At 32.0% G+C, this 20,822-nt stretch overlaps 2 protein-coding genes across 4 annotated transcripts; both read left to right on the top strand.

Moving 5' to 3' along the window:
• The first annotated feature begins 1,575 nt into the window (after positions 1-1,575).
• On the top strand, positions 1,576-6,243 carry RPA32B (Replication protein A, subunit RPA32). 3 transcript variants are annotated; one of them, XR_015813166.1, is made up of 11 exons: positions 1,576-1,864; positions 2,324-2,425; positions 2,556-2,653; positions 2,753-2,794; positions 3,215-3,292; positions 3,494-3,572; positions 3,668-3,751; positions 4,029-4,108; positions 5,604-5,672; positions 5,756-5,892; positions 6,005-6,243. XR_015813166.1 is itself a non-coding variant. In XM_088207115.1 (10 exons), exons 1-10 carry the CDS (start codon positions 1,760-1,762, stop codon positions 5,838-5,840), a joined length of 822 nt encoding a protein of 273 aa, XP_088063241.1. In that variant the 5' UTR covers positions 1,576-1,759; the 3' UTR covers positions 5,841-6,243. The 3 variants fall into 3 exon arrangements, 2 of the variants coding, with proteins under 2 accessions (XP_088063241.1, XP_088063242.1); XM_088207115.1 differs by having other exon boundaries at positions 5,756-6,243; XM_088207116.1 differs by lacking the exon at positions 3,215-3,292 and having other exon boundaries at positions 5,756-6,243.
• Positions 6,244-9,650: 3,407 nt separating this feature from the next.
• AIL5 (AINTEGUMENTA-like 5) lies at positions 9,651-13,425 on the top strand. The gene is made up of 9 exons (XM_022057052.2): positions 9,651-10,101; positions 10,178-10,574; positions 10,729-10,811; positions 11,373-11,381; positions 11,699-11,787; positions 11,906-11,979; positions 12,073-12,123; positions 12,202-12,278; positions 12,403-13,425. Exons 1-9 carry the CDS (start codon positions 9,921-9,923, stop codon positions 13,110-13,112), a joined length of 1,671 nt encoding a protein of 556 aa, XP_021912744.2. The 5' UTR covers positions 9,651-9,920; the 3' UTR covers positions 13,113-13,425.
• The last annotated feature ends 7,397 nt before the right edge of the window (positions 13,426-20,822 follow it).

The raw sequence follows: 20,822 nt of genomic DNA, 5'->3' as shown, positions 1-20,822 counted from the left end.
ACTTCTTTTTTTGTTGTAAATAACAGGTGAAATTTAGCATAAAAGTGGCTGACGCTTAACGCATTCGACATTTTCTTTGGTTGGTATTACAGAAAAGCATATTTAGAGGCGAGGAGCGGGTCCATCGGCACATGATAGATGACCCGAGTTGCAATGTCTGTGGGTGCGACATTAAGGATATCAATTATGTTTTGAGGGAGTGTCACCAGGCGAAAGGTCTCTAGCAGAAGATCATTCTGCAAGTGGCTGACCAGAGTTTCTTTCACACACATTTTGATGATTGAGTCAGTGCTAACTTGCATAACCAGTATAGCTGGTAATCTTTCGAATATTGGAAGATTGTGTTTGATATCAGTTGTTGGCTCTTTTGGAAGCAGAGTAATGTGTTCATCTTTAGTGGGAGGGCATTTAGCTTAGAGGATTTGAGGTTTGAAGTTTTTTAGACTAACTACGTATACTTTTCAAGCTTCTACCATTGAGGCTACTATCTCTAGCTAGTATGCTCAGAAGAAGGAGAAGCTTATCAGTTGGACTCTGCCACCCAAAAACAGGGTCAAGATTAACACGGATGGGGTTGTTTGTGGTGGCAGTAAGATTGCTTGGTTTAGTGCACTTGTAGGGATAATACTGGTCAGTGGTTTGGGGGCACCTCCAAAATATTGGTGTTTGTTTTGTTTTTCAGACGGAGCTGTGGGGGGCGCTAGACGGTCTCGCTTTAGCATGGAATCTTGGATCACGTCATGTGATTCTATAGATGGATAATGGTCTCATTATTTAGGTATTGAATAAAGCTCTTACTAATAAAATGATCCTTGTTAATGCTAATTCTAACCTTATTTTAACGATCAAGAGTTAATTTATGTCAAGATACAACATATTTATCGTGAAGGGAATCGATGCGCTAATTTCTTGGTGAATCAAGCCTTCCATCAGCCTTATGAGAATTATTACTTATAACACCATCCCGAGGAGCTTATGAGCATCATTAAAGATGATATCGTTGGGGTCAATTTTTCTAGGATGTGTACTACTTAGGTGTGATTTATGTAATGCGTTGTTGTTTTTTTCTTGTACAAAATAATAATAATAATAATAAAACTTAACACAACCATTTTAATTTTATTAACATATGAATAAATTAAATCACAATTTTCACATAGCAAAATTAATTTAACTGAATGGCAATGAAGACTGTTCCGTATTGGAAAAGATAAACAATAAATTAATTGTATATTTTGTAATTCAATTTTAAAATTTATTATTTAAAAGTTTTTTTGGGTACAAAAATAACACAAAATCATCCGCAACAAACTAATATAAAATTAAGATGAAACACAATAGAAGGCATGTAGACATATACATTACAAATGTGTAAGTATGATTCATATAAATTATTAGCACAAACACATGAAAATAAGATTTACGCATATTAAATATATAATTGAAAAGAAACAGAATCTATATTCCAACTCTACCCTTTATTTTCAATTTTAAAATTATAGTTTTATAATTTAAATTGTTTTAAAAAATGGCTATGGGAAAATAAATAAATTGCTAAAAGTCACTTCTTTCGGAATTTCATTTTTAGTGGGGAGGGAGGAAAACTGTTGCTTGGCGGGAACCGACTCTCGAGTTCTGAAAATAAAACCCCCCAAACATCAAATAAAACATCTACTCGTAAATTTCAAAATTCTGTCGACGTTGTAGATTACAGTGTGTGGTTTTTGTTCGAGAGGTGAACAATTCGGAGGTTGAAGAAATGATGTATTCCGGCGATTTCGATGGCAGTGCAGCCTTCTCCGGCGGCGGGTTTATGCCCTCTCAGGCTACTCAGACCCACGACTCCTTTTACTCTCCCTCTAAAGTAAATTTCTCTTGCATATATCTCTGTGTGTATATATTTTTATTACAGGAATGAACATTATGGTTTCTGTTTGGTTCGCGGGAAAGCAGGAGGAAATACATGGAAGAGATGGAAAATATTGAAGTAATCATTTGTTTCAAATAACGACTTGTTTTGGTGATCAAACTTGGCTGAGTCTTTTTCTTGATGTTTTACTGTCAATTTAGAGATCTACGCATCTTCACCAGCGTAGTATTTCGTTCTCTTTTGGCGATTGTTTGGGTTCCAATGAACACGGAGGCGAGTGAGAAAAACATAGCGTGTGCGTGTGTTTGTGTATATATATTATTTTGTTACACTTCAGATTATAAGAGGAATTGAACTTCTGAATTGAGGTGGACAGAATATTAAGCTCTGGTGCGCGGGATATTTTCTTTGTCGTTCCTCATCCAGACACAAGGTTTTGTTTGATGTTTGCAGAAACGTGATGTTCGAACCTTGATTCCGCTGACGGTTAAACAATTGAGTAGCGCATCTAGTGGTGAATCCAATTTCTCCATTGATGGTGTTGATTTGAACACTGTATGTTCTTTTGTCACTGACTTTGCACTCGTTTATGCCGTTGGTTCTTGTGTTTGCTGTTTTATTGATCATCATTTCACCTGTTCGTGTGCTACTATCTTGATTTTTTTTCAATTTGATATTTAAACAGGTTGTGCTCGTGGGAAGAGTGTGCAACAAAGACAATAAGCTGACTGAGTTTAGTTTTATAATTGATGATGGAACTGGAAGGATTGAATGCATTAAATGGTAAATTTTTGTTGATAAATTTACTTATTTCAATGCCAAAATATTTGAGATTTTGATATTTTTAGTTTGCAGTGCTGATATTTTATGACAATTATGTAGGGTTCACGAACGCGTAGACTCAGATGAAGGGGATGTGATCATGTATGTTCTGTATTTTTATATGTGAAGTGTCTTTTCCCCATTTAATTTAATGAATTCGGTAATGCAAAGTTTTATTTTTATTTTTGGCAAGACATCTATTGAATGAAGTGCTCTACATCCAGATTCGGTTTAATTTTGTAGTATATTAAGATACATACATGCAGCTGTAAACAAACACATATGGACATGCATATACAAATATCATTTATAGTTTCTGGTTTCAACATGTTTTTTTAAATTTTAAGGCCCGTGCAAGAAAGTACCAAGCATTAAAACTTTGGGGATAAAAATGAAATTGGCTGCCGCAAACTTTAATATTTTATTTCTATCACATTGATATTGTTGCTTGAGCATGAGCCATCTAAGTTTCTGATTGGTTTATTTTATAAATATGTCTTTTAATTGATTATTTTGTGTTAGGCCTGGAATGTATGTTCGTGTACATGGCATGCTAAAAAGCATCCAGGGGAATAAATCCTTAAATGTGTTCTCTATTAGGTATGAGTTCTATTTCAATTATCCTTTATACCCCATTCAAAACTAAGATAAAATAGTGTAGGTGTAGGGGAACATATGGCCTGGGGTTTAATTTTTGTTTTGGATTCTTTTATTAATCACACAGTACATAATGCTTCACATCACTTTATGAGGCACTGACAATTCTACAATAGAGCTCTAATTCTGATGTTTATGTTTCAGGCCTGTGATGGATTTCAATGAGATTGTACACCACTTCTTGGAGTGTATGTATGTGCATCTCTATCACACTAGATTGCAGGTAATGGTCCAGCTATTGTTAAGTTCTCAATCAGTCAGTGGTATCACATGGCATTATAACAACTGAGCTTTATACTAACTAATGCTGGAGAACAGGGTGGCAGCGTTACTCAGCCCCAAGTGACAAATCCAACAATGTCTACGCCATTGAAGGGTTATCAAACTGGCACCTCAAATCAGGTAAAACTCCCAAAAGACTGTTTGTTTGGGCTTCCTATATTGCTTCTACTTAATTCAACTCCAGTTCAACTAAAAATAATAACTTCCAACTGAGATGAAATGGAATGAATTATTTTTTCAAATAAATAACAGTATATACTTTTTTATTGAAGTCTAGAAGCTCTAACAACTCATGCTAAAATAAGAGCACTATCTTCAACTCGATACAGTAAAATGATACCTAACAGAATGCAACTTGTATTGGTGTTTAGTTGTATGCTGTCCTTTCATTTTTCAGTTCCCTGGCCAGTTCAACGATGATGGAACAAAAAGCATCAGTCAGATGGTCTTGAATTATTTGAATCAGCCAGCTTGCCTGTGAGTTTTGTCTTTTTTGGTTAAATTAATAGGGCTTTCCTATTGTCTTGGGCTTTGTATTAACTGCTTGTCTTTCCTTTAATTTTCTAATTGTGCTTGTGTTTGAATCTTGTGCAAACTTGCTGAGATCTTCATCTGAAGCCATTGGTATTTTTGATAAATGTTTGAATCACAGTTTTCTGTATTTGTTTGTTGATTAGTAAATGTGGGTTTTATAGACTTTGCTTGTGTAACGTCAACTCGCTTGCTAGTATCGAAGCAACAATGAGTTGCATGGCTCATGACTGATATCACGAGGCAAAGCACTTTTTGTAATTATGAACACTATGTATGTTTATGCCAAAGATGAGGAAATGGAATGGGTTATGACCTGTGGAAATGAGTTTGCCAGGGACATATTGCTTGTGACCTGGCCGTTTGTAATTCTCTATCATATTTCTCATCATGATCAAACAGTAGTTTCTGAGAATGATTCGCCATAGTATGGTCGAGCAGATGATATCCTGATGAATCTTGATTGATGCGTAACTGTCTAACTGAAATTCCCCTGCATTTTTCTTTCTACAGAAGTAATTGCTGAATACATGCATGTTAGGAGCTTCAGACAGAACTCCTCTTTGACTTGCGTGAATCGGTGGGGGCAAAAGTAAGAAATTCTTGAGAGGTGAAGAGAGCAAGATAAGGGAGATTTAGGGTTGAGAATATGAGTAGAGAAGGAGAAGAGAGGGTGAGAAGAGAGAATTTAGAAAGGATTCTAGAGACTGCTGATTGATTCAGAATTTCTGGTAGGCAGTAATATCCCACCAATTGGTACATCAGTCTATTTCAACCAGTACAAGCAGAAAATCCAAATAGCAAAACGGACTAGCAGAAAACAGAAAATTCTGACAATACTGCCTACAGATGTGTAACTAACCAGCTGACTGATCCCTAAAATTATATTCCATATCCAAAATACTTCTAACCTGGCTGCTAGCTGACCGTGCAGCTTGTGGTTTCTTTCTTTTCCGGTAATAAACCTTCAGATTTTTCTCTCCTTTTTCTTCTGAGATCTTAACAATGCTCAACAAACTTCTAGAAAATAAAAGAGATTTTCATCTTTTGAATTGGCAACACTTGGAGGTGTGCTGATAGAGGAATGAGTAACAGAAATCCTCCTAGTTTTTGCTTGGAAAAAGAACAATGTTTAGGGAAAAAGATCTTGTACTGTATTGCCACATGTTATATTCGTAAGATTGTGTATGGTGTGGTATTATAGATGTAAGTTCTCATACTATATATTCCTTTTTCTTTTGACAAACTAAAAACATATATGTTTGATACTATTGGTTGCGTTTGTCTATGCTTGCCCATTTATATCTTACATTTATAGCTAGATCCTTAGTGTTTTGTCGTTGTGTTCCCTCTTCTATATGTAAATTCTGGGCTGTTTAATCTACCTCTTATGTTGTCATGCTTGCTACTATTGGCATTTGTTGCTTTTCCATGGTTTTAGAGCATCTGAAGCTGGAGTACATTGCAATATAATTTCGCAACACCTAAAAATTCCAGTAGATAGAATCAGGTATCTATCTTGCTCATGGATGAAAAGTTGTAACTTCTCTAAAGGGGAAAAATGCAATCATGGACATTTTGTTCATTTGACAGGGAAGCTTTGGAGTTTCTTGCAAATGAAGGCTTTGTATACTCAACCACGGACGATTATTGCTTCAAATCAACTGCCAATGCTTGACATCTTCCTTTTACAACATAGAGTCAAACAAGTCATTGCAATATTTGACTAGGTATCGGATACTTCTCTATGTCTTGATCCCCGTCTTTCTGTTCGGATATTTTGCTTTTGTATAGCATTATTAAGATATGTTCAGCCAGATGATTTACTTTTACTAAATGCAGTATGACCATATTTCTCTATAACCGGATCCAACTGCTACTCTGGGAAGTAGCCTCTGGCATTTCTGAGAAAACCTGTTTAGGCTATGCAGTTAGAGATGGAACACTCTACGTATAGTACACAATTTAGGAGATCAGTAAGGTGAACCCTAATGCATTAGCAGTCATTATACACTGATTTAGGTCCCTCTCCTTTTTCCTTCCTATTTCATAAGACAAGTAAAATGGATTTGTTGCTTGCAGTCGTTGAACGCGGAAAGCTAGGGTCTTGGTTTCCCATTTGATGTTTTAGTTAATTTTACTCTCAGTTTTCATATTATTTTTATATACAAAATGAAACATTGTTTTTTTTTTTTTTTTTTGGTTTGATTTTCTATTCCGGAAAAACCAGTGTGAAAATGAAGGTTAAAAAAAAAAAAAAAGTCACGTTATCATTGTGGGCGTTATTTAGTATAAAATGTGTACGTGTAGCGCGGCAGGGGATAATGGCCGGTGGTCCTGTGGCTTGGGCCTCGGGGAAACAGCCCCACTGGTTGCTTTGGGTTTTTAGAGAGGGCCTTATTTGAACATTTCAAAACTTTTTTAAGAAGGTTCATTTAGTGGATTTGGTTATTCCTTTCTTACTTAAGATGTTGATGCTTAATTCCGAAGAAATCTTAAAGACTCAAAAAGTAAAAAAATTTAATTTAGAGGGTAACTGATTTAAGGGCACATGTCGAAGAAGCCACTTAATCATCCCAACATAGAATCTTTTATTTTTTTTAATATTTATTTATTTATTTTTCTTTCTTTTCTTCTCTTACTTGAATTCGAAATATTAATTTTATAATAAAAATATCCTCTTAATTAACAATTAAAAATTAGAGAGACAGACACGGTTCGAGTCGCACGGGTGGACTTATAACTGATGCCGCATTCTTAAGTCACGTGTTAATCTCAGTCCCACCGCCCACTCTTTTACTCTCAACTTCGTTAGTCGTGCATATTATTTTGGTTTTGTTTTTTTTTGTTTCTGATAGGAACGTGCTTTCACACGTGTAAACCTCCATTTTTCATTCTTTGACCCTTGAGCTAAATTGCAGTAAATTCACCCACGAGTGTTTTGTTTACGGTTTAAGGGAGATGGGCTGGAATTCGAAATTATTTGTTTATTTATTTTGTTTGCTTTTGCATGTGAAATAATTGCTTTGAATTTCCATTCTGAATTTTACTTTAAATGTAGTAGGAAACTCAATGTGGAATCATAAGCAAATAATGGAAAAATTATTGCTCTGGAAGGTAACACGAGTATTTGGAAGTATTAGTCGTATGGTTTGTTGATCCGTATGCACACAGCCATGTCCTACTGCTAGTAGAAAAACTATTTTCCTTTTATCCCACTTGAATAGTTTATATATTTCTAAGATGAATAAATAATATATAACTGTATCCAGGATAAAAGCAAGAACGGGGTCGTTTCTCATGTTTTCTTCTCTTAAACACTCTCAAACTTAAAATCTTATATAATACCCAAGTGGTAGATGATGGAGAGTGTATATTTAGATATATATTTTTGGAGTTGGGGGAGGGGGGGAACATCACAAGATGATTGTGGCGCCAACCGTACGCAGAGAAAAGACAACACCTAAATGAATAGGATACGCGGAATGTAATCAAGGTTCTTTTCTTGTTTTAAATCATCGTGTATGTGTGTATGCAGAAGGTGAGAATTATAGTATACTGAATCAAAGTTAGGTCATGTGAGAGGTGATCATGAAGCAATAATATAATGATTAAATTGAGGAGAGTGAACGTGAGGAATGATTCGTTTCACTGACCCAGTGGACACCCATTATTACTATAACCTCAGTTTGACCATTGACCCAATTATAAACTTTATTTTTTGTGATTAATAACTAATTTTTTAAAAAACAAGAATATTACATTATTGCTGGGGGGGAAAAGAAAGAAAGAGAAAAAAAAAAAAGAGGGAGAGAATCGAAGGGCTGAATGAAAAAAGCCACACTGTCGCCGAACTCTCTGCCAATCCCCCTTTTTCTTTCCTTCGCACATTCTCTCTTTTGGGCTTTTCCTTATTTTGGTTGATCTCGCTTTCTTTTTCGGGCTTCTTTTTTTCTGGTTAAGTCTTTAGATTTATTATTATTATTATTACTACTATTATTTTATCAAGTATATCCTGGTTTTGGGATGACATTTGCTACGGTAAAGTAAACTTAATCTGCTTTTTGTCTTCTTTCATGTGGGTGTTGCTTAGAATCCAATTCGGCTTAAATGGAGTGGTTGGTCTTCCTTCATCACCCCCTAATAACATCCCTTATTTACCTTAATCTAGTTCAAAAAATTATACACCATGTTATTTAAAAAAAACAAAAAAAAAAATTACTATAAAGAGTGCCAATAATATTTGAACTCTGAGAACTTTTTTATTGTTGGAATCATGATGTCCGCTAAAATTAAATATATTTTCAACTATGTAAATATAACTGTGTGTATTTAAATCTAAACTTGTGAAAAAAAAGAACATAAGAAAAGTTCTGAATAATAAGTTTTGGATTTGGAACAAGTGGCCATGCCTAAAATCAACAATCTTCATCCAGTGGGACTGGCAGATACTCCAGGTACCACACACCCTCCTAATTACATGCAAATGTCATTATTGATTTACAGTCGACACGTGTACGTGCTGATTATATAAAAATATTTATGCTGATAAATTAATTTACACGTGTCCATTAAATGACATGCAGCCATGTGATCGCCATTAGCAAAATCTAATCCTCTGGCAGATAGAGGTTGACGAGCCTTGGATCCTCATCGAGTTTACCGTTACGGAAAGGTAGTTTCACTCGCACTATTCTACGCGCCACAACCTTCATTGAACGACGTCGTTTCTCTTTTATCAACTGTGAACTGTCCAACTTCTGTAGGTATTTTTTGCCAGTAAAAATTTTATGGGACGACGTCGTTTCTCGATTCAATTAAAGAAGAAGTAAATGAGGTCTGCCAAAAAAGCCGCAGCGCCAAATTCTCCTCCGGATGGAAAGCGAGTTTAAATCGGCTCCGCGAGGCGCGATTTGTCCTTTAGTGGCAATAAACGCTTTTCCGTAATGAGTAGTCAACAAACAACTATTCACCTAAATAATTATCTTTCTTTTTATTTTTTTTCCGAGTGACACGTGTCATCCGATGGGATCAGTTGTAATGATTCTTTTCCTTTTTGTTTCACACCCAATCCTAATTTCCCTCTCTCGCCTTCCTGTTTCCCCATCCACACACACACACTGTCCCAAACGACACCGTTTCCTGACTCTCTCTCCCTCTCCCTCTCTTTCTTATCATCTTCTTTCTTGATCATGCTCTGGTCAAAACAAAGAACACAGAGAGAGGGAAGGTGACCGCCACAGTCATCCCATAAAAAGCTTCCACCTGCTATTTGCTCTCTGTCTCCCTCTTGCTATTTTTCGTTTATTTTAATATTTCATTTTAAAATTATATTTTTTTGTGTGAAAGTTATTAAATATTTTCTTACACTCTGAGAAAAAAGAACCTCGATGCTTGTGCGCTCTCTCTCTCTCTCCCTCTATCTTTCTTCTCTGTCTTCTTAACATTCATCTCTTCCTTCTTCCACCTCTATATCTGTGTCGTCCTACTCTTCCTCTTCCCCCCCCCCCCATTCCTCTCTCTTCTTCTCTCTTTCTCTCCCATGGTTTTTAAATTTAAACCCCTTTCTTCACGCACTCATACATAACACACGCTCTCTCTGTGAATTAGTGTAACTATTATAACCAGCACACAGAAAAAAAGAACAATCAGTTTCTCTCTTCTCTAAAACTACTAGTTCTCATACTGTTTCCTAAGAAAATTAAAACACAAACCCCAAGTGTGTGTTTTCTTCTTTCAATCTCGTTCACGCTCGCCCATGAGGATGAATATCAATCCCACCACCTGCAACATGGATTCTTCATCTCCCCATAACTGGCTTGCTTTCTCTCTTTCCAACAACCACATCAACTTACCTTCTTCTTCCTCTACTTCTGCTGATCATGATTCCTCTCAGCTTTGTCTCTTTGAAGCTTTCACAACTGCCAACACCAACCCAGGTCATTTTTCAACTAGATCAAAACGAAAGATATTTTTCTATACGTGTTTTGCTGAAGAGAATAATGTCTTTAACAGGTAACGTTCTTGATGGTCAAGTGCAAGAAGACGACGCCGTTACTGCCGGTGCAACTGACCTCTCCATCTTCACCGCCGGCCCGAAGCTTGAGGACTTTCTCGGCGGTTCTGCTACGGCGACAACTGGCCCAACACCTCCACAGCTGGGTCACTTCTCTACTGAAACTTCCAACACCGTCACCGTATCTGACACTGAGATTTATGAGTCTGAGCTCAAAACGATAGCCGCTAGCTTCCTCCGCGGCTTCTCCTCTTCTGATCATCAACAAACTGATCATACCCAGAAGCAACACCAACTTCTGCAACACCAGCAGCAGCTGGTGCATGCAGAGCCTGCTCCTAAGAAGGCTGTCGATACCTTTGGCCAACGCACTTCTATTTACAGAGGCGTCACAAGGTGACCCATTAATTAAAACCCAGATATATATATATATATATATATATATGATAAATCGATAATCAGAGCTTAAAATATTTATTCACAGAATGAAAAGTTATTCAAAAAAAATTTCTGATATATTTATTTTTTATTTGTTCTTGTTTTCGTATAGACATAGATGGACTGGTAGATACGAAGCTCATTTGTGGGATAATAGCTGTAGAAGAGAAGGCCAGAGTAGAAAAGGAAGGCAAGGTAAACGGCTTAGTTTTCTTCTCTGACTTTTTAGGTTTTTTCATTTTTTAAAACGATAGCTAGGGTTTTGTTGCGGGGCGTATATAACGTGCGCTTGGGGTGCGTAGTATATTAAACGGGTCCACGAGATCTAGGCATCAAAATGGTTCTAAAGTGAAACGGGAATCAATGGTGAAATTTAAAGAATCTTAATTAATGATCCGAATCCCAATAACCAACAAAGAAAGAAGAAGAAGAAGAAGAAGAAGAAGAAGAAGAGGAAGAAGAAGAATAAGAAGAAGAAGAAGAATATCCATACGTCCATTTCAACGGCTCAGATCTTCTGGGTTTTCTTCTTCTTCTTTGAAAAACACAGACGACCATTAGATTTTGCCTTGTCCACTATACTGCCTACAGTGCCCATTTTTACAGTACTTGAAGAACGCTTTTGTTACTTAGTTTTTGTTCTTATTTATTTTTGGAAGATTCTAACATATGCTTTTGATGTTTCTTTATGTGGCATGTACTTATGCTCCCCGTGGATGCTCACATTATATCATTATCATCATTGGAATTCTTCAGTTTATTTGGGTAAGTAACTACTTAACTAAACATACTAAACATAGTACTTAATCTATGCCATGCAATAATTAAGATCATCACTATATCATCATCATCGCAGGGTTTTGATTAGTAATAATAAAATGATAATTACGATAATTAATAATGACATCATAAAATTCCAGGTAGGATTAGACTTGGACATGCATGCATAGATTCTGTAAATTTGGTGACTTTTGCAGAGGAGAAGAAGAAGAAGAAGATTCTTTTCTTTCATGCATGAAAGTGTCGTAAGCTAAAAGTCCTGTTTGGATTCTCTTAAATAATTTTTTATTTTTTCTGGACAGGGGGTTATGATAAGGAAGAAAAAGCAGCAAGAGCTTATGATCTTGCCGCTCTGAAGTACTGGGGTCCGACCACTACTACAAATTTTCCGGTATCTATATCATATATATATATATATAGCAAGTATTTGTATTATTCTTTACTTTTTTATTTGATTTTTTTGGGTTAAAATATTAAGCTAATTAATTTACTTTTGTATCTTGTTTAAGATTTCTAACTATGAGAAGGAACTGGAAGAGATGAAGAACATGACAAGGCAAGAGTTTGTCGCTTCACTTCGCAGGTAATAATTAACTAATTATTCCTGCTATTTAATTTTTAAAAGTGTCGCCATTAATTATAACTAATAATATGTAATTTATTTAATTTTTCTCAGGAAAAGTAGTGGATTTTCTAGAGGTGCCTCCATTTACAGAGGTGTTACCAGGTAATTTAACTTAAACTAAATATTGTTTTTACTCCAAAGATTAAAATTAATTCAACATATTTAAAATTATAATTTCAGGCATCATCAACATGGTAGGTGGCAAGCAAGAATTGGAAGAGTTGCAGGCAACAAAGATCTTTATCTTGGCACCTTCAGTAAGTTTCCTAATTTTCTCTAAAACAGATATTATTCTTTTTTTACGAATTTAATTAGACTCTAATTTTTGTTTAACAACAAATTGTAAATTATCATAAAATTAATTAACGTATTAAACTGCAGGCACCCAAGAAGAGGCAGCCGAAGCATACGACATCGCCGCAATAAAATTCAGAGGCTTAAACGCAGTGACCAACTTCGACATGAGCCGCTACGACATAAAAAGTATAGCAAACAGCAACCTCCCCATCGGGGGTATCTCAAACAAATCCAAGAACTCATCGGACTCCGCCTCCGACACCAAGAGCCTCGACGCTGGCAGCCGCTCCGACGACCGAGATCTCTCCTCTGCATCATCCGTCGCATTCGCCTCTCACCCTCATCCCACCTCTGCTACTTCCGGCAGCAACCTAAGCTTCGCAATACCCATCAAACAAGACCCCACCGATTACTGGTCCAACATTCTCGGCTACAAGAACCAACCTCCTACAACCTTGTTTCAGTCATCTGCAAATTTTCAAACAGCTTCAGCTAGTAATTTTATTGATCATTATAACGAGACCAACAGTGGGTTGTACGTTAGCGGGGGGTACAATGCTGTTCAGCAGCAACAAAACGGTGGCGTTTTTGGTGCTCATCATCATTCTACTCCTCCCTCTTCATCTTCAATCCCCTTTGCTACCCCGATTACCCTAAACGGTGGGGTAAACAGTTCTTACGAAGGGTCTTCTGGGTATGGTAGCTGGAACAATATTGCACCTTCTTTGCACTCTTTTCAAACTGTCAAGTCCAATATTTCAGTGTTTCAGACACCCATCTTTGGGATGGAATGAAAGATGGTGACGAGGAGAAGGGGAAATTATTAATGTGGGTTGCCATTGTTGTGAAAGAGAAGGACGGGGGGTGTTGTATAATCTGGATGCGCAAAGTGGGTAGTGGTAAGCGAAGTGGGAGATTGGTGGCAGGTCAATTTTTCAGTTTGAGTAGAGTGAGGTGACGAGACTGACAGAGCATTTTCACAGGAGCTGACTGTACGACTAACTTACTGAAGTTCTTTGGTTATGGTGTTTTGTTTTTTTTTTTCGTTTGCTTTTTAACTGACAATTTTTAAATGGGTATAATGAAAAAGAAATCCTTTTTTTTTTTTTTTCTTTTCCATCTGTTAATCTTTGTTTAATTTAAAGCTTCTTGGCTTCCATGTTTATAGGTTGAGAATTGTTGATACGTTTATTTTGTTCAAAGATAGAAGAGTAGGATAGACTCAAAATTGAATAAGCAGTTGTGCAGTTTTTAAACAAGTTAATTTGAGTTAGGTTTTTTCTAAAAACAAAAAAACTGAGTTATGTTATTTGAACACGTACTTACTTTTACCGATGTCCAAGTATTATCTCATCGCGTGTTTGTCATGAAGATTTAATACGTTGTGTTTTCCAACGATGTGGCTTTTAATAACTTGATTATTTATAAATAACATATTATTTAATATTAAACACCTATTTTCGTGCAAATGTAATTTTTTACCTTGTTTAATTAAAAAAAAAAGTTAAAATATCTATCAACCCTTTAAATAAACTCTCAAATATAACATAATGATAATTAGATTTAAATTTATAATTTTTTATAGAAAAATATGTTTGATGATCATTCAAACTTATAATTTTTTTTTTATAGAGAAATGTATATACCATTTAATTAAATAAGAGTTTGAGAATAACCCCTTAATATTTCAACTCAAACTAATTCTATATCATATTAACAACTTTTGTTATTGAATCTTTTAAGTTAAAAGGGTTTTATTTATTTTTGTTTGTAAGGTCAAGTGTGGGAATTGATTGGATTGATAAACTATGAGGTAACATTTTTTTTTTTTTTGAAGTAGCATATATAATTATATAATAAAACCAATATATAAATTCAGATTATATGAAATGGGCTAATTGTATTTTATGCAAATTCTTAAAAATTACGAGACGTGGGATGCTACGACTCCATCTCGTGAATTTTTTCTCAATTGAAACCTTCCCGCCAGGTGCTGTACAAATATTATATTACTTATAAATTCAAAATAGAGTTGTGATGATGAATGCGATACAAGCTGTCTTAGCGTACGGTAGTGATCATTGACTTGTTGTCACCATTCACTATCAACTTTGACCAGCCCAAAAGTTTGATTAAATAATTACCTCACCCTTTTCCTTTTGCTATGTCCCATCTCATATGATACAGACAGCCAAAACTCTATTCTCATTTTGGATGACAGATACATTAGACAATCAGAGATTCTGATTACAAATTTTGGTAATTTTATCTTTTAATTTTTATTTATATGTAAGTCGCATACATATATACGATCATATTACAGAGTAATATGACGACAGTCACACATTTATAATTGGTTGGTGTAAAAATTAAGAATATATTAGTTCATACAATGTTACCTTACGAAATTGCATGAGTTTATCATTTAAGTTTGAGTTCTACTTTAGTTTATTTTTTAAAAAATGTTACAACATTTATTATTGGAGATTATCTAATAAGCACCCTGTTAAGGAATTAATTGCTTATATTATTGTGTATATTTCTAATTTGATGTATTTTAATGTTAGAATTTATTTTATTAATTTAATTATTTGATATTTATGCGTATAAATAGAGACATATTATAATATAATACCTAAATTTTAGCCTCTCAACTTACATTACCCATTTAATTCATTTCGTTTAATTTTGTCTCCATTCCTATCACCCATTTAACTTATTTTTGGCATTAGTTAATATATATTATAGACCGATCAATGTATTTTTTTTTCTATAAAATTATATGTTAATAGTTAAAATATATTCATGTGTGTATTATTATTTAAAAACTATTTATATTATATTATATTATAATTAATATATATATATATATATCAGGTAGTTAATAAATATATGTATTTGTTATTAAATTTTTTTAATATACATAATTAATCTAAATAAACTTTTTAAAATAATAAAAATATTCTTTTATCTATGCCTATAATTGAAACGACAAGTGCTAGACATTTACCTTGATATTAGCATTTGGATCATCAAATAGAATTATATATGTCTGAGTTCCACTTCAAAGGAATTGGCTACATATATATAGATATATGTATATAGGGTTTGGGATGAATATGAATGACTAAGAGAGATGTTTTGTTTGCCATCATGATCAACTTTAAGATGGCTTACAAATAACAATCATAAAATTAATTTGTCACCATTAAAAATATATAGAATCAACAAATAATTTTATTTTAGATTATGTTCATAACTTGAATTAATATGAAATTTCATATAAACCCAACTCTTTATTATCTTAATATAACGTATACAACTTTTTTTTTTTTTTATTAAACTAAATATAAAATTACTACTCAATCTTCTATTATATTCTTAGTTTATCCTAATATGGTCCAAATAATGAATTAAAGTTTAAGAAAATAAAATTCTCTTTAATTTAAACAAAGTGCTTGACCTAAAAAAACAAATGGGTCACGAGCCAAAAAGTGAGATATTTACAAACATGACAAACTTTAACAAGATGACAATCATATACATATACCAAGTGACAAATATTAAACCCAAAAAAGTTAATTAAAAATAAAATAAAAAGTGAGATTTTGAATCTTAAAATAATTTCCAAGAAAACAAATTTTGGTGTGTCTTTTCTTGTCTCTCTTTGGATCATTCGTGGCCGCGTTTCTTGTACCTTTCGGCGCATATTTACATCCTCCATTTCTTAGGCACGCACCATCATGTTCCTTCCCTATTATCTATTTGATTTTTTCCCCCACTGAGTTTTTGTTAATTTAAATTAGAAAAATTAGTATGTACAGAGATTGTTAATTATTTTTTTAAACTATATAATATAAAATTTATGATTTGACATTAAGGATAATTTTACGATAAACTAGTCATAATCATTATTTTAATGTTAATCAAGAAAAAAAAAAAAAACAAATTAATAGTTTGAAAAGATGGGAAGAATGTTATGTTGTTATTGTTGGGAGATGGAGATGGTGATGATGGGAAGCATGTATTCAATAATTTGTTTCACATTGTGGACGTAAGAAGGAACAATGACTCTAATATATATATATTTTTAATAGGACTAAAAGTATGGTGTGAATTTTTTTAATTTCGTTATATAATATTTTTTTAATTTAAAAATATAATAATCTTGTTATATATAAGTTTAATTTAATTATTATTATCTCGTCAAGTATATTAATATATTAATATAACATACTTATAAAATAATAAATTTTATATTTTTATTTAAGTAAAATATAAAAATTTTAACAATTGACCTACCATATTACTTAATATGAATAGTACTTGATTTTCGTACGAAGAATTCACAAAGTATTTATTTTATAAAATCATACAAAAACTTTAACTATATATATGTGTATATATATATATGAAGATACGAGGGAAAGAGGATAAGAACATTCACTAAACAAGTGCTTCTATTATTGGAGATATAAGTCTTTGTATAATCACTTTTACGCACAGAGGCTTACAAACAAAGAAATCTAAGTGCATGTGACTCAATCTCCCTCCCCTTTATTTCTACTGTTCTTATCTTCTTTTTTTACCCACTGAAGAGAATAATTTATGGTTTTTAAAATAAACCAAAGACAGAAGATTATTCGTGAATATATAGATGTAGAGATACCCAGTTGGGGTTATTAATTTTAAAAAGGAAACACGGTGGTGGGTAAGGAGACTGTTCCCATTTGGCAATGATACACACACACACACCTTTTTATTACTTTTATTTGAATTATATGTGTAAATGTGGAAATCGAGTCTCTTACTCCTCTTTAGTTTAATAATTAAATATATACTCGAACTAAATACGATCTGAATATGGGGTTTATATATTTACTTTCCACGTGGCATGTATTTATTGAATAAATAAATAAATAAATAAAAGGTATTTTTTTTTTTGAGTAAAAGAAAAAGAAAATGAAAATTGAAATTCGAAAAGAAAGGTATTATAATTTATTATGATTAGTCAAAATGTAAACACTGCAAAAGTTGATCATCCATCTTTTCTTTTTCTTTTACTTTTTTTATGTTTTTTTTTTGGGTTTTTGGTACGTAGCTGCAAAACCCTATTTTATATATTCTCTTTTATCTTCTTTATTTTCAGTTTAGTCCCAATCCTTGTTCCCCCCCTCCCTTTTCGTTTTCCCTACAAACAATATGTGTCGGCCACATCACTCACTCCTCCTCTTCTCTTCTTCTTCCCCCTGCCCCCCCCTTTTTTTTCTTTTTTTTTTTAAAAAAAAATATATATTTTTTTAAAATCTACTTTGACCGATCAATACTCACTTTTGTTTTTTTGAAATAATTTAACAATTAAGAATAAAATATCTACAACTTATCGTAACAAAAAATGTAGTTGTTGAAAGAGTTTAAGGTTTAAATTCATCAATTATAATTTCTTATAACAAAAAATGTATTAGGTAAAACGAGATTTAGAATTTATGTTTTAAAATTTTAAATTCATCGATTTATAATTTTTTATTACGATGAATGTGTTAAGTAAAAAGATTTAAGTTTTAACGTTTGTATTATAAAGTTAATTTATAACATCTCATAATAAAGAATGTAGTTAGTCTTTTGAACATCTTTAAAAAAAATATAATCGAAGTCACTTAACTTCAGATGTATAGTATTTATGAGTAATTTTTTTGTTGTTGCTATTTTCTTGCTTGTTATTCATTCGTGACAAAAAAAAAAAAAATATAGTTAGTAAAAAGAATTTAAAGTTTAGGGTTTATAGTTTAAAGTTTAAATTTATTAATTATAATTTTTCATTAAAAAAATGTATTAGGTAAAAAAATATTTAAAATTTATGTTTTAAGATTTTAAACCCGTTAATTTATTAATGAAATTATAATGATTAAATTGGATTTCATCAATATTTAATATTTACTTTTCAAATGCAAAAAAAAAAAAAAACATAATATGAGAGATTATAAAATTTTAAGTCATTAAAATTTAAAACTATTTGATAATTTCATTTTTAAAGTGTCATATTTGACACTGGTATTACTACTAATAGGAATTAAAATCAAATTAATCTTGATTAATAATTTAAGTTTATTAATTTGACCTCGTCTTTTTGTTCTTATATTCTAATATAATAATTATTTGCCCGCCGGGATGAGAACAGGAGAACGTGAATCATGAATCAAGGACACCATAATTAATTAAATAGAATTTGCTTAGCTTGTAATTAAGTACTATTTAATGATGATTAATTATTTATTTATGATGTGGTTGTGAATTAGAATAATCATAATAATGAGGGCGCACGTGCTATTCTTTGACTACGGTATTCTCTAGCACGTGCATATGATTGTTAATTTGGATTTTTTTGATTTGATTGTTCTCTCTCTTATTAAGAATTCAATTCAATTAGGGTTTTCAACAACACGTGAACATTTAAGTCTATTAATTATTTTAATTTATTGGCACGTGCTTTATTATTTTCATATTAAGCATGGTAATTAAATTTTTAATTTTAGTGGGCCAAGCAAAAAGCAGGTCAAGCCCAGTATCATAGCCTTGAATAATCTTCCCTCAATAATTGTAAGTTTGGATTTATTGGGCTTCGGCTTTATATGATACACACGCACACACACACATATATATATATATATATATATAACATTACATGTTATATCCCAAATCGTAGTTTGGTTTAATTAGAGTTTTAAATTTTTTAGTATTTTTTGTGATAATTCAGTTCGTGTAGTTTCTATTATTTATCTAAATAATTGTGCACATCTCATTCAAAAATTATTTTAATTATGGTATATATAACTTTGGACATTATATTTGTGTGTGAAAATATGCGTACGACCTCAAAAATAAAAGTAATATATAAAATAAATAACAAAATTATAACACATTAATTATAAATACGAAAAAGAATCTACAAAATTTGAGTTGCAACAGAATTAAATCACATGGAGTGAGATTATATTTTATTTAGAAAAAACCCAAATACTAAAATATGGGTACGAGAGAAATTAATATTTTTATTAAATTAAGTTGGCAGAGCATAGAATAAATTTTGACCTAAGGCTTTTTTAATTAAATTATTATTGTTTTGGGCTACCTAAGTAAGTGTGAACTTTTTGTACGGAACACTACGATAAGTCCAAACCCAATAACAATCCACAAAATCAAACGCAGCCCAATTTTGGCCATAAATAAATTATTATAACCCCTAATTTCTTTTAATTTATTTTTATTATACATATATATATTTACGTAACATTCAAAATTTTCTTATAAAGTTTGAAATTGCAGCATTATATATTTCACCATTTAATGTCCAATTTGACCTATAATTGCTAGTTGTGAGTGTAATTCTATAAAAATACAAGTGAAAATATTATCTTTTTGTAATAATTTAGGCTTGAAATATTGTTTTTTAAATATATTTTTCATTTTCGGGCATTGGGTCTAAATGTTTGGATATATGATCTAAAGATATATATATATATATTTATATTAATTTAATGTGTTTAGGATTTTATTTTAAAAATTTTGGAAAAAAATAAATGTTTACAAGTTGTTCATTAAAAACAAAGTGTATTAGGTTTAAACAAATGATATTTCTTATTATTATTTTATATAATTCTTTGGGTTGGATAAAACAAAAAAGTATGAACACCAAGTAAACCCAAAGGCTCTGCCACGCACCGTTTCACAAAATTGAGATCTATCGTCCAAACAAAGTTGAAACGCCCACCTTGAACTTTCAACCTAAATTTTTCTTTCTCTCTTTCGGTTTTTTCTTTCTTTTTTTTTTTTTTGGGATTTTAGAATGTTTGTTTTTTATTTGAATATTATAAATTTAAATTTTATTTAAAATATAAAACTCATTATTTTATAAATTTATTATTAACTAATAATAATCAAATTATAATATTAAATTTATTTATATTAATTATTTAATTTATTAATGTACTGACAAAATTATAATAACTAAATTAAATTAACCCTTAACGAGACTATTATGTTGCTAGGAGAAAAGCTTTTATAATAAATAGATTTTGTTAATTGAGGTACTCACAACAAATTAAAAATATAATATATATATATATATATATATTTTATTTATTAAAAAAAAGTGAATTTAATTAATTATGCATGACATATACAAATCAAAATTAGATTATACATAGTAAATAACTAAGCTATGTAAATCAAAACCAAAGGCAAGATAATATACATGGAGAGTTCATATTTTCAGAATTGTGTAATTACTCCATATGTTTTCCATGCGAAATTGCATAAATATCTTCTAAGTCATATTCAAACTCTCCTCTTAATATTTTGTATTTTTAATCAATTATATCTTGCTAATTTATTTGTCAAAAAAAATATATATATATATAAGTTGAAAAAACCTAGTATATGTTTCCATGTCACGTACAAAAAAATAAAAATTGTGCTAAAAATATACAATTTAAATAATATAACAC

The sequence above is a fragment of the Carica papaya genome, chromosome 7 (genome assembly GCF_054855325.1).
Source record: "Carica papaya isolate Zhongbai chromosome 7, ASM5485532v1, whole genome shotgun sequence".
Lineage (NCBI taxonomy): Eukaryota > Viridiplantae > Streptophyta > Magnoliopsida > Brassicales > Caricaceae > Carica > Carica papaya.
Note: the sequence above shows the minus strand (reverse complement) of the source record. Positions and strands in the feature narration are given on the sequence as shown.